The sequence below is a fragment of the Nicotiana sylvestris genome, chromosome 1 (genome assembly GCF_000393655.2).
Source record: "Nicotiana sylvestris chromosome 1, ASM39365v2, whole genome shotgun sequence".
In the NCBI taxonomy this organism is placed as follows: domain Eukaryota; kingdom Viridiplantae; phylum Streptophyta; class Magnoliopsida; order Solanales; family Solanaceae; genus Nicotiana; species Nicotiana sylvestris.
In genome coordinates, this window is record NC_091057.1 from 165,302,653 (window position 1) to 165,316,936 (window position 14,284).

Genomic DNA, 14,284 nt, shown 5'->3' on the forward strand with positions numbered 1-14,284 from the left:
AATTTTTAATTTATTTTTATAAAATTAAAAACCTACCTAATTATTCGATATGGTCATAAATTTATATAAAAACCTAAAAGATACGGTACGGTTCGATTTGATAGGTCTAATCGACTTTTAAAGATCCATTAATACTCATACTATTAATATCATAGCATGTACTTATTAAAATCTAAAATGTTATAATATAATCAATTATTTTAAATAAATAAAAAAACTAGAAGAAGAGCCACAGAGAGAACTGTAGAGGTTATTGATATAATTAATAGCGGTAGAGGAGAGAAGAAAACATTATTCCTCAAGAAAGGGGGTTAACTTTAAGAAAAAGAAATTTAATTAGCTACCATGTAATTTCTTTTCTTGTATATGGAATCTTTATCTGTATTGGCATGGAATTAAAGATTGAGTGCACTTGGACCATTAGAGGCCACTTTGATTCAGGGAACCAAAGGAGAAAACCCACTTGGACCATACAGAGATTTACTCGCTGAGATGCAATTTCCCCTTTGCATCTTTTGGCTATTAAATATGTTTGATTACTCACCAAGAAGTACAATCAAGTTACTTCTCATTAATACAGCAGAAAATGAGAAGCATCAATCTTTTTACAATTCATCACAAAAAAGCACGATTGGATAAGCTTTTTCAGATGTTTTCCACCGCAAAAACGACACTATCATGGTTGACGGCTAACGAAAATGAGCAAGAATGAAGTGAGCATTACCATAGAAGGTCAGAATTTGGAGATTTGGACAATGCACTAGATATTGGGCGTTGCAGAAGCTCCTAGATGCCTTCCTTTCCAAGCATAGCGACAGGTTGGACCTCATCATCACTGTAGTCTGAAGGTCCACTAGCTACCCATGACACACTTATTTGATGCAACACATAATCAGAAAGCACCAGGTACAGATTCCTTCTTTCTTCCCTTGAGTTTGAAAGACTCACCTCTAAGCAAAACCTATCTCTTTGTACGACATACAAACAATCAAAAATGAGATTGCTAGTAGATCTGACTTTATCAGCAAAAACATCAACCAACCAAAAGGAATACAACATTCCCAACTGGAAAGCAAATTAGCGTCGACATAAGACTCCCTAACATCTGAATAAATAAGACTCCCTAACATTTGTATAAATAAGACTCCCTAACATTTGAATACATAAGACTCTGACATTTGAATATATAAGACTTCCTAACATTAACATCATGTTCAATAGCCCAGTAAAAGTATCACCAAACACCAACTCAGGTAAACCAAAATATTTTTTGCTAACAGCTCATGAGACAATGGAATCTGTTCCCAGACTCTGCACTGGGTAAAAATCAATATTCTGTTCCAACTTTGCCTAAAAATACAACTCCCCCCAACCCCAACTTTAGACTATTCCAGCTACTCACAGATGAAATCTCTTCAGAGATTCTGCACATCTTAAATAAAGCTGCCAACAACTTATAGCACATAAATGGAAAGCATTTTTAACCTACCTGGCAGATATGAAGATAGCTTGTATAGATAGGTTTGACCTATAAATCTGGTTTGTACCAAAAACAAATAAGCGAATTTTATACAATAGGCACAAAATGCCAAGCAAAAGTTAATCCCATATGATGGGCTTCCAGTATAAGACATGTTTCACCGTTTACATTTTCATCTAAGAACATGAATTTTGTGAAGCACGTTCTGTTTCCCGCCACCATCATGGGGCCTTGAATATCAGTTGTAGATCCTAGAATTTATAGGTGGAGCTTGAAGCTGGCTAAATTTTGCTGATATTGGAGATCAACCTTGAAGATGTGTGGCACTAAGTACCCAGCAAAATTATGGAGATTTTTCAGCAGTTGGATTGCCACCCTTAGACTAGTTCATCAAAGAGAAACACCAATGGCTCTCTCTATTGCACCTACACAAAATTCATATCCCCCTCTTCACCTCAACCCAGCTACAGCCTGGTGTCTTTCTCAATCCAGTTTCATTCATCTTTACTCTAGTATGTCCTGCATCATTCCACCTACCAGATTGAGAATACAAGCTTGATAATACCACATAATGAGCTGGGTTTCCTTGCTCAAGCTTGACAAGATGCTTCAAAGCAACCTCTGCTAACTCGATATTAGAATGCATTCTAGATGCATCCAACAAGGCTCCCCAAACTCCACCATCTGGCTCCATAGGCATTGTCTTAAGCAGATCCATAATTTCATAAAACAAGCCAGCACGGCCTAACAAGTCTACCATACAGGCATAGTGTTCCACATCTGGCTCGATGTGGTATTTGTCACGCATGTGGTGAAATATTTTCCTTCCTTCTTCAACCAAGCCTGCATGTCTGCAGGCAGACAAGACACTAAGGAAGGATATAGCATCAACTTCAATGTCCCTATTTTCCATTAGAGAGAAAACAGAAAGAGCACGATCGCCTTCCCCATGCATAGAATATGCTGTAAGTAAAGCATTCCAAGAAACAGTGTCAGTGTTCTTCATCTCCTCAAATATACGCTCCGAAAGGTCAAGTTGACCACATTTGGCATACATATCGATAAGACTGTTCCCTACAAGCTTATGAGACTGAAAGCCACTCTTAATTATGTAGGAATGTATAGTCATGCCCTCTCTCAAACATGTCAAATGTGACACCGCAGGCAGGATGCTCACAATTGTGACCACATTGGGCCGAAATGATTCGAACTTCATGGAATGGAATGCGGCAAGGGCTATCTTGGCAAGTCCATTGTGCATGTATCCTGCTATCATTGTGTTCCAGGACACCTCATCCTTAGAGAAATCATTTTTGTTGAACAGGAATTCAGCCAAAGTCAAACTTCCACATTTGGCATACAAGTCAATTAGAGCATTCTTCACATGACAGTCTGACTCAAACCCGTATCTGATAATTTGACAATGAAGGCATCCTCCCAAGCGTACATCACCTAGAAGGGCACAAGCTGGAAGCGCACCAACCATTGTCCCGGGGTCTGGGTGTAATCCAGTTAACCTTAATCGAGAAAACATCTCTAATGCATTATAACAGTCACCAATCTGAGCATACCCATTTATCAGAGCATTCCATGTTACTACCTCAACCAGTGGCATCTTATTGAACAAATTAAGTGCCAAATTAAATAGGTTGCACTTAGCATACATGGAAACCAAGGCAGTTCCCGTTGAAATATCAGAATCGATGCTGGCTTTGACGGCATGGCAGTGGACGCTCTTTCCTAATCTCACTGCTCTTAGCTCTGCACAGGCTGGGATAACACTCACCAGAGTAACATTATTTGGCTGTGAATACACATTCTGCATATCTCGAAACAGAGAGAGTGCCTCTTGAGGATATCCTGATTGTGAGAAAGCAGCTATTGCTGCGGACCAAGCAACCAAATCTCTTCCGTTAATTCCCCAAAACAGATCTCTAGCCTTGTCTAGCAATCCACACTTTGCATACATTGTCATCAATGAAGTAGCAACCATAATGTCGGAATCAATCATTTCTTGGATTGCATATTCATGAATTTCTTTCCCTCTCCCTAAATCGCCAATTTCACCGGTCGCAAGCAATGCACTTACAGCTGATACTTTGCTGATCTTCAAGCCCGTTTTCTTTATGGAATCAAACATTTCCAAAACCTCATGAAAGTTCCCATTATATGCAAAACCTGCCATCATTGTACCCCATGAAACATCATCTTTCCCCCTTAGCTCAAGAAAAATTCGGTGAGCAAGATTGGGATGATTACATTTTGAGTATGTATCAATCAAAGCATTATGAACTGAAACCGGAAATGCTCTCCTATATACATAAGCATGTATACACCTACATGCTCTCATATCCATTAATTTACAAACTGCAGGGAGCAAATTTAATAATGTCACTGAATTAGGATTAATCCTAAAAATAAATTGCATGTCCTTGAAAAGGTCAACAGCCTTAACCGGCTCTGCACTCTGTGCAAGCCCAGAAATCATTGCATTCCAAGCTACAACGTCTTTGTCAGGCATTTGATCAAACACCATCCTTGCGCTCTCCAAATCACCCATTTTACTATACATATATATAAGCCCAGTCCCAATGAAGACATCAGTTTCCAGATTCCTACGAACTATCTCTTCATGAATCAAGATACTGCGTTCAAAATCAGACATAGCAGTGCAAGCTTTCAGCACAAAAGTGAAGGTATACTTATCCGGCTGAATAGACTTTTCCAACATTGAAACGTACAGTTTGAGAGCTTCTTCGTGCTGATTGACTCTGACGTAAGCTCTGATCATTGAATTCCAGATAATGACAGGTGGGTTGGGTAAAGAATCGAAGAGGGAGCGGGAAAAGGCGCATTTTTGGAAGGAAGAGTACAAATTGATGAGAAGGGTAGAGGTGGAAGTGTTGAAAGTAAAGCCAGAGGTGATTAGACGAGCGTGAAGTTGGAGAAGAGAGCACAGGTCTTTGCACGAAGAGAGGAGGGTGAGAAGCCGCTGGTGGGAGAGAATTTTTGAGGTATTTGGCAATTCTTGAGAATGAAATCTACGTACTAGTACAAGTATTGAACAACATCTCAACTTCATTCTCCAGCTTTCATGCTCTGTTTGTATATAACCGACTAGTATTTGAAGACTCAAAACGCAGGGCGATTCAAAAAATTTCAACTAATGCAGTTTGGAGACTTTAGACAATGAGCATATTATGGGTTTGGGTTTTAAATAGCAAGAATATTTAAAACGTTTCAATTCTTCTTTTTTCAAACCAAAACCCATTTTCATATACTGTGGAGTATAATATATATGCAACGGGTAAAATGCTTGCTTTATTATAAGCCGAAGTTTTAGAATTTAATTGATTAAAAAAAAAAGAACATATATATAGTCCTAGCATGTCACGCTAAAAAATTTGAACTTGTGACCTAAAATAATTGTCACGATCCAAACCCCGCTCCGGTCGTGATGGCGACTCTTGCGAAGACAAGGCCTGTCAACCAACCCATTTCGCCTTTTCAGAAAAGTTAATATTGATAAAGAGTTTTTTTTTAATTATATAACCACACACTAAGCAAATGATTTCTTTATAAAGTGCGAAATACAACTCAAACACAGCCTAAACCGGGGTGTCACAAGTCACGAGCATCTATTAGAGTATAAATACAACTACAAGGTCTGAATGTACAAAAGAGGACTGATGAAAGAAAGGGAGAAGAGCGGTGCTGCGAACGCTGGCAGCCACCTTGCTAAACTCCGATGACTCAGCCTCCGATCAGCTCAAAACCCGCTATCGGGTGAATAAATACATGCATCTGCACATGAGGTGCAAGAGTAAAGTGAGTACTCCAACTCAGTGAGTAATAAAGGTAAATAACAATTGAGCAGTAAGTTTAAATATGGCAATCAGCCCAAATCATGATGATAACAAGTAAATTTAAGTCAAATATGCAGTAAAATCATCAATCGGGACGGACCAAGTCACAATCCCCAATAGTAAACAACCCCACGCTCATCATCGGCACGTCTCCCACCTCAATATAGCACTACGATGTGCAATCCGAGATTTCAAACCCTCAGGACATCATTTACAATCATTACTCACCTCGAACCGGCGAAATCACTAGCTCACGACGTCTTTGCCCCTCAAATCGGCCTCAACGCGCGTCGAATCTATCCAAAACCAGAACAAATACATTACAATATGCTAAGGGAGCAAAGCCCAAGCGAAAACAATCGAAAATTATCAAAAATTCCGAAATTAGCAAAACTAGAGCCCCGGGCCCACTTCTCGAAACTCAGAAATTTTTACATCAACGGGTTCTTAGCTCCCCACGAGTTCATACATATCAAAAGTTCTCAAATCTGACCTCAAATGGTCCTTCGAATCTAAATTCAAAAGTCCAAAAATCTCAAGCCCTAGTTCTTCCATTTTTAGCTTAAGTTCCATGAATTTCTAGGTTAATTTCACAATAGAATCACGTTTTAGGTTCAAAAATCTTACATCCAATCAGTTCTCCTTGAATCCCTCTTCAAACTCCCTCAAAGAGCTCCCAAAATTATCAACCATGGAGGAAAATGACTCAAAATCGCGGATGAAATAACTTATAAACTTTATGCCCAGTTCTGGTATCTCTTCATCGCGATCGCGGCCCAAGCCTCGCGATCGCGAAGAGCAAATTTCCAAGGCTCCAAAAACACGCTACGCAAACGCGACAAATACCATGCGAATGCGATGCTTCAACTTGCCATACCTATGCGAACGCGAGTCTTCTAGTTCGAACGCGAAGATCAAATCCCCTGGACCACCAAAGCCTTATACGCGAACGCGGAACACTACATACGAACGCGAAGCACAAAGTCAAAGCCCTCCGCGAATGCGAGACCTCAAACACGAACGTGAAGGCTAAACTCCGGTCAACCCAAAATCCTTCTACGCGATCACGATATACCCCACGCGATCGCGAAGGCTTAAGTGCCTGCAACACCTGAACAATTTTTCTGCAACATTCCAACTCCAAAAATAGCCCGATTGACCACCCGAAACTCACCCGAGGCCCCCGGGACCTCAACCAAAAGCACTAACACATCCTAAAACCTCATTCAAACTTGTTTCAATCATAAAAACACCTCAAACAACACCAAATCCACCAATTCACATCGAATTCAAGCCTAAGTTTTCTAAAAACTTCCGAAATACGCTTTTGATCAAAAACCCAACCAAACCACGTCCGAATGACCTGCAAATTTGCACACACATCACAAATGACATAACGAAGCTACATCAACTCTTGGAATTCCATTCCGATCCTTGGATCAAAATCTCACCTACCAACCGGAAATCGCTAAAATAGTAATTTCGCCAATTCAAGCCTAAAACTTCCACGGACTTCCAAAATGCATTCCGATCACGCTCCTAAGTCATAAATCACCTAACAGTGCTAACCAAATTGTAAAAATTCCAATCCGAGATCATATACAAACAAGTCAAATATTGGTCAAACCTTTCGAATTTCAAGCTTCAAACTGGGAACTACTCTTCAAGGTTTATTCCGATTATTCTGCAAACCAAAACCAACGATTTACATAAGTCATAATACATTACACGGGGAAAGTCATGCCCGAGAAACTGGAGATCAAAGTGCAAAAGCTCAAAACGACCGGTCGAGTCATTACATCTTCCCCCACTTAAACACACGTTCGTCCTCGAACGTACCCAGAGTTGTTCTAGAAGCCAACCAATAACTGAATAACTTTACCATGCATACCGGGGGTGATCCCACGTCACCCTATCTCATATAGGTCCGATAACACATTGCAACTGAAGTTACCCAATCCAATCTGGCCCCTAAGCTATAGAACCACATTTCCACTTCTGAAACCATCAATACGATCAAAACCTCACACCTATACTCTGAATAGACCTGAACCAGTTGTAATTACCCATGCCTGCAACCTCGGGAGCAATCCCATGATATACCACATAACTCAAACACTCGTAGCGATAACTTCTATTCACAGCAGTTGCCCACAACAACCGAATACTGGTAGAGAACCTCTTATCAACTAAAGTCTCATTCCAACCCTTTCATATACTGCCAACGATAAATGAAATACGCACTAAACCACGACCATTTCTCAGGTCAACCATTCATGAAGCTATTTCTCCTTTGGCAAATACCATAGCAAATTTTCGAGCTGAACCTCGATATTAACCTTCCAACATGCTGAAATCGAATCCGTTCGTATTCATTAATGATCCCAACGATCTCCTTTAATCCAACACACCACTCTGGTGACATGACACATCAATAGAGGCCTAAGCCACAACTAGCACAATACGTGCACCAACAAGCAACAGTCCGAACATAATCAAATCATGAAAATGACTCAAGTGAAAGAGCTGTACCTCAAGCTCACCAGTGCCACCACAACACAAGGCTAAGAACCCGTCTCACATCATAGAAATAGAACATATGAATCTAACCCGCAAGGTCATATCTCCACATAGCTTCACTGAAATGCGCGATCCTAACAAATACCGCTCCACATGAAACACCTCAAGTTACTACGCTCGAAAGCGACCACCACGCACAACTTGATGCTTGGAACCAAAGCACATCATCATACCCATGGTGAAACAAATAAGATATACCACGCAAACCCGATAGGACATAACCGATACGCCATTCACCGTGCAACACCCAATTACTCTTCCCGCTCAACTTCCACTATGAACCCCAAATGAACCGCACCATATGTGCCCATAACCAACAAATCATAATGTCTCGCAATACAGAAACGTAACTCATAGATCTACCCAGATCACTAATAAGCTCAATAATGGTGGAATCAACCTATCCCTCAACAATATAAGTCGGGGCCAACCAAGCCGACTCAAGCTAGAACACGCATCCACATTGGCCTGCCAACGAACTCCTTACCAAGGAAGCCTGAAGCTGCTCCTTCCACTACTATAACTCCTGCCAAAGCCATATGATACGGTTCCCGACACCAAATCAATACCGAAATCGACAACCTTGCCCGGCGGCATGCCCGGCCATAAGAAACACGTCCGAAAAATCTCTCACCACCGGAACTGAATCAATATGAGGAGCCTCAGCACTGGCACCCATCACACGAGTCCAAATAAGAAAGACAAATCCTTCTTAGCCGTCCGCTAAGTCTTTGAAATGTAAAACCACTCTACCAGGATATAATCTGATGCACCTCGCCACTCAACCCATGGCATTTCCGGCATAGCCCATAGCGCAATAGTCCAGAATAACCCAGCCCGGAGACAACCAGTCTAAACCCCAATATCACATCTAAAATCTAACGTACCAAGCAAAGAAAGATCCACTCGAGACTTCAAATCCCGATAGTCACTAATCAGTGTCGATACACACGATCTACAACCACAACATAGCCTGAATATGAGAACTTTCGTCTCCACATCCACACGGCACATGAATCACCATATCCGATCCCAATTTTGCCGTTTGAACACATGCCACACCTTTGATACCCAATCATCCCATGATAGATGCTCTAAAATTTCCCTGTGCCACCAAGCAATCCCGAATATCACTAGTCGATCTAACAAGAAAGTGCTGCAATACTATCGAAGTGCCATTAACTTAATCACATTGCCCTTCTACTGAAACATATACTTTCATCAAATCACTTCTAATTAGCAGTACCATTTCCTTAATCATCTGAGGCTACCCGTTGCTTAAAGGTTTCATGAACTTTCTTTCAGAACTGACCGTAACTTTATCATGCAAATCTCGATCCTCACGACATACTGCATATACCATACCATCCTAGGATAACATGATAACTTCATCTCCCTTCCGATCCACAGACAACTACGCACTCCACTAGTCAAAACTTTCCATTGGCCCCATCTAGAAATCACTATACATCGCATGTCCATAGAAGATATACATCTCCAAACCTCGGTAAAAACCATCAAGAACTCTCCGAGTTCCCTTTGCACAAATAAGACCTATCAGGACTGAATCCTTCTAACTCGATAAAGCTAAGCAAGCCATCAAAACCTAAGAGCATCGCCGCAAAATACCTGAAAGAACTTATTACCTCGAACACACTCAAGGAATTAATCATATCCTTACCATACCGATTCGGTCTACTATCAAGCTACTCCATCTATCTAAATTTCCTTCTGATTCATCTTCAACTTGATATTCTCTCTTGCTGTAGCACCAAAATTCCTCAACTTGATATACAACTTTAACTTACCCTATTGTTACATGTAGAATCTTGAACACATTAGAACCACTCCCACGAGTTATTCACTTTACTCAAACTGCAATTAGTCTGATCAAACGAACCGATCAACCTGTGCCTCATTAGCACTCCAACACCGCAGAATGTGACATCATTCCATTACAACCAAGCAACTTCATGCTCTATGCACCGAGCATCCTTTACTAATAACAACTCAAGACATTCTGTGATTCTTACACACTTCTGAAGCATACTATATACCTTGTTAATAATTTTTCCTTTACTCGAGCCATCCTCGATCTCAATCCCCGTAGGCCATAACTGATTCGCCCGAACACCTCGAACTGGGACCAACATAGCACATAAACATGCAATCATCTAATCAATAGCAGACTCCCCCACTTGGCCCGAAGCCATAGATCAAAACACACTCAATATCTCATAACGCATATACTCTATTATTGCCATAATACCATAGTGAGATTAACTCAATCCTTCATAAGCTCATGGAACACAGACCATCTGGTACTTCATATCTTCTACAAATCTTGCATTTACTCTCATAACAATTAAACCCACTCTCTTAAGCGACCCAAATTAAATTCACACATATGTTTCACTTGTAAATGAGATCTTCTAACAGACAACATAAAGATCACACAACCCTAGAACACTTCGCAGGAGATAACCCACCTGCTTCGCCTTAAGCTAACTTTTATGTATACCTTCCACCGTCATAACCATTACGCAGTCACTTAGTCTTCTTGAGTCTGAACTCATACCGCAACATGAAATCTACTCCACTCCCAACTAGGAGACATGAAAAGATTCTTCACACGCCCATAACTCGAGCTATAACTCGAATCAAGACGAAAATCAAGCACATAATAGTTCTTCTATCCTCCAGCAGACCTTTCTCGTCACTTCCAAATCATACAAATATATCTCGCAGCACTAACATTCTCATTACATAGCCATCCAACCGTCACTTCCACTAATATGGAAAAATACCAAACATATAAATTCAAAAGCACTTGCTCACACAATCAGCACCTCGGTGCTCAAGCTATAGGCAAAAATCCGGCCTCAAGTTCTCCAGACTGGCCTGACATCAACTCACAGAGATCACATCTCGCCCTTTTATCGGGGAATTACAAGTCATTGATGCATATCTGATACTGAGCGCTCATGCGCGCATACGAACGCGTGGAAGGAATTTCAAAAGTTACTTTTCAAGCTGAATCAAAGACGCACGATAAGAATTCAAGAATGTGAAGTTTTCCTAAAGGTTCTGCAGCCTCTCGAGGATAAATACAGACGTCTCCGTACCAATCCGCGAGACTCTATTAAACCTGCTCATGACTCGTAAGACCTATGTAACCTAGGCTCTGATACCAACTTGTCACGACCCAAACCCCGCTCTGGTCGTGATAGCGCCTCTCGTGAAGATAAGGCCAGCCAACCAACCCATTTTGCCTTTTCAGAATAGTTAATACTGATAAACAGTTTTTTTTATTATATAACCACAGACTAAGCAAAAGATTTCTTTATAAAGTGCGAAATACAACCCAAACACAGCCCAAACTGGGGTGTCACAAGTCACGAGCATCTATTAGAGTATAAATACAACTACAAGGTCTGAATGTACAAAACAGGACTGATGAAAGAAAGGGAGAAGAGTGGTGCTGCGAACGCTGGCAGCCACCTTGCTAAACTCCAATGACTCAGCCTCCGATCAGCTCAAAACCAGCTACCGGGTGAATAAATACCTGCATCTGCACACGAGATGCAGGGAGTAAAGTGAGTACTCCAACTCAGTGAGTAATAAAGGTAAATAACATCTGAGCAGTAAGAAATCACGTAAAGCAAACCAACATGTTGTATAGAAGCAGTGTAAAACCCTTGAGAAAAGCAGTGAAACTGTAAAATCTTTCGAAATATCTTAGCTTAGTTTAACCCTCTTTTGAAAATGGCTTTCTCAATAGTTATGCAAATGAATGCAAAACAATTAGTGCAAATAAGAACAAAAATCCACCCCTCGAGCTCAACAATCAATTTAACAGGTAATGTTAGGCAATCAGGAAGATAACACATAAAGTAAACACATAGAACAGTACCATCCCCTCGGGCTCACTCTCAGAACACTCTCAGCTCTTCGGTCTCACTCTGTGATCACAATGGGTAACCGCGCTCACTGGGGGTGTGCAGACTCCGGGAAGGGCCCCTTACGGCCCAAGCGCAATATCAAGTCATCTTGTGGCATCAAATCTAGGCCCTCGGCCTCATATCACTCAAGCCACCTCGTGGCATATAAAAGTATCTCAGTCCCTCGGCCTCATATCACTCAAGCCACCTCGTGGCGTATAAAAGTATCTGAGGCCCTCGCCCTCATATCACTCAGTATATCCTCACATATGGCCCTCGGCCTCACTCAGTCCGAAAATCATCACAAGCCCCTCGGGCATTAGTAAAACAGTAGTTCTCAGCCCAAAACATCATTTAGAAATATCATTTAAGTTTCAAATCTGAATAAAAGTGGCTGAGTTTGTAAAACAGTAGATATCAACAGGATTGAGTTCAGTAATAATTCAAAAACAGTGAGAAAATAGTGATAAAAATCCCCGAAGGGTTCAAATAATTGGCACGAAGCCCAAATATGTCAATCAACCCAAATCATGATGATAACAAGTAAATTTCAGTCAAATACGCAGTAAAATCATTAATCGGGACGGACCAAGTCACAATCCCCCATAGTAAACAACCCTACGCTCATCATCAGCGCGTGTCTCACCTCAATATAGCACTACGATGTGCAATCCAGGGTTTCAAACCCTCAGGACATTATTTACAATTATTACTCACCTCGAACCGGCGAAATCTCTAGCTCGTAACGCCTTTGCCTCTTAAATCGGCCTCCACGCGCGTCGAATTTATCCAAAATCAGAACGAATACATCATAATATGCTAAGGGAGCAAAGCCCAAGCGAAAACAATCGAAAATTATTAAAAAAATCCCGAAATTAGCAAAACCCGAGCCCCGGGCCCACTTCTCGAAACTTAGAAATTTTTACATCAACGGGTTTCTTATCTCCCCACGAGTTCATACATATCAAAAGTTCTCAAATCCGACCTCAAATGGTCCTTCGAATCTAAATTCAAAAGTCCAAAAATCTCAAGCCCTAGTTCTTCCATTTTTAGCTTAAGTTCCATGAATTTCTAGGTTAATTTCACAATAGAATCACGTTTTAGGTTAAAAAATCTTACCTCCAATCAGTTCTCCATGAATCCCTCTTCAAACTCCCTCAAGGAGCTCCCAAAATGATCAACCATGGAGGAAAATTGACTCAAAATCGTGGATGAAATAACTTATAAACTTTCTGCCCAGTTCTGGTATCTCTTCATCGCGATCGCGAAGAGCAAATTTCCAAGGCTCCAAAAACACGCTACGCGAACGTGACAAATACCATGCGAATGCGATGCTTCAACTTTCCATACCTATGCGAACGCGAGTTCTCTAGTTCGAACGCGAAGAGCAAATCCCCTGGACCACCAAATCCTTATACGCGAACGCGGAACACTGCATACGAACGCGAAGCACAAGGTCAAAGCCCTCCGCGAACGAAAGACCTCAAACGCGAACGCGAAGGCTAAACTCTGGTCAACCCAAACTCCTTCTATGCGATCACGATATACCCCACGCGATCGCGAAGGCTTAAATGCCTGCAACACCTGAACAGTTTTTCTGCAACACTCCAACTCCAAAAATAGCCCGATTGACCACCCGAGACTCACCCGAGGCCCCTGGGACCTCAACCAAAAGCACCAACACATCCTAAAACCTCATTCAAACTTGTTCCAATCATCAAAACACCTCAAACAACACCAAATCCACCAATTCACATCGAATTCAAGCCTAAGTTTTCTAAAAACTTCCGAAATACGCTTTCGATCAAAAACCCAACCAAACCACGTCCGAATGACCTGAAATTTTGCACACACATCACAAATAACATAACGAAGCTACAGCAACTCTTGGAATTCCATTCTGATCCTCGGATCAAAATCTCACCTACCAATCAGAAATCGCCAAAATACTAACTTTGTCAATTCAAGCCTAAACCTTCCACGGACTTCCAAAATGCATTCCGATCACGCTCCTAAGTCATAAATCACCTAACGGAGCTAACCAAATCGTAAAAATTTCAATCCGAGATCATATACAAACAAGTCAAATATTGGTCAAACCTTTCAAATTTCAAGCTTCAAACTGGGAACTACTCTTCAAGGTTTATTCCGATTATCCTGCAAATCAAAACCAACGATTTACATAAGTCATAATACCTCACACGGGGCAAGTCATGCCCGAGAAACAGGCGATCAAAGTGCTAAAGCTCAAAACGACCGGTCGGATCGTTACAATAATTTTTAATGCTCCTTATCTTTATTGCTATTGTAAAAGAAATGCTTAACCATCATAAATTGATCTTCGGATTTTATCTCAAGAGTTACAATTAATTGATCATGCCTCTAAATTCTATATCACCATCTAACTAATTTTGCTT

General features: G+C 41.0%; 1 protein-coding gene across 1 annotated transcript; it reads right to left on the reverse strand.

Moving 5' to 3' along the window:
• Positions 1–384: 384 nt before the first annotated feature.
• On the reverse strand, positions 385–4,724 carry LOC104246565 (pentatricopeptide repeat-containing protein At2g39620). The gene is made up of 2 exons (XM_009802378.2): positions 1,490–4,724; positions 385–967 (listed from the first exon to the last, which is right to left on the reverse strand). The coding sequence occupies exon 1, from the start codon at positions 4,560–4,562 to the stop codon at positions 1,917–1,919; it is 2,646 nt and encodes an 881-aa protein (XP_009800680.1). The 5' UTR covers positions 4,563–4,724; the 3' UTR covers positions 385–967; positions 1,490–1,916.
• Positions 4,725–14,284: the final 9,560 nt, after the last annotated feature.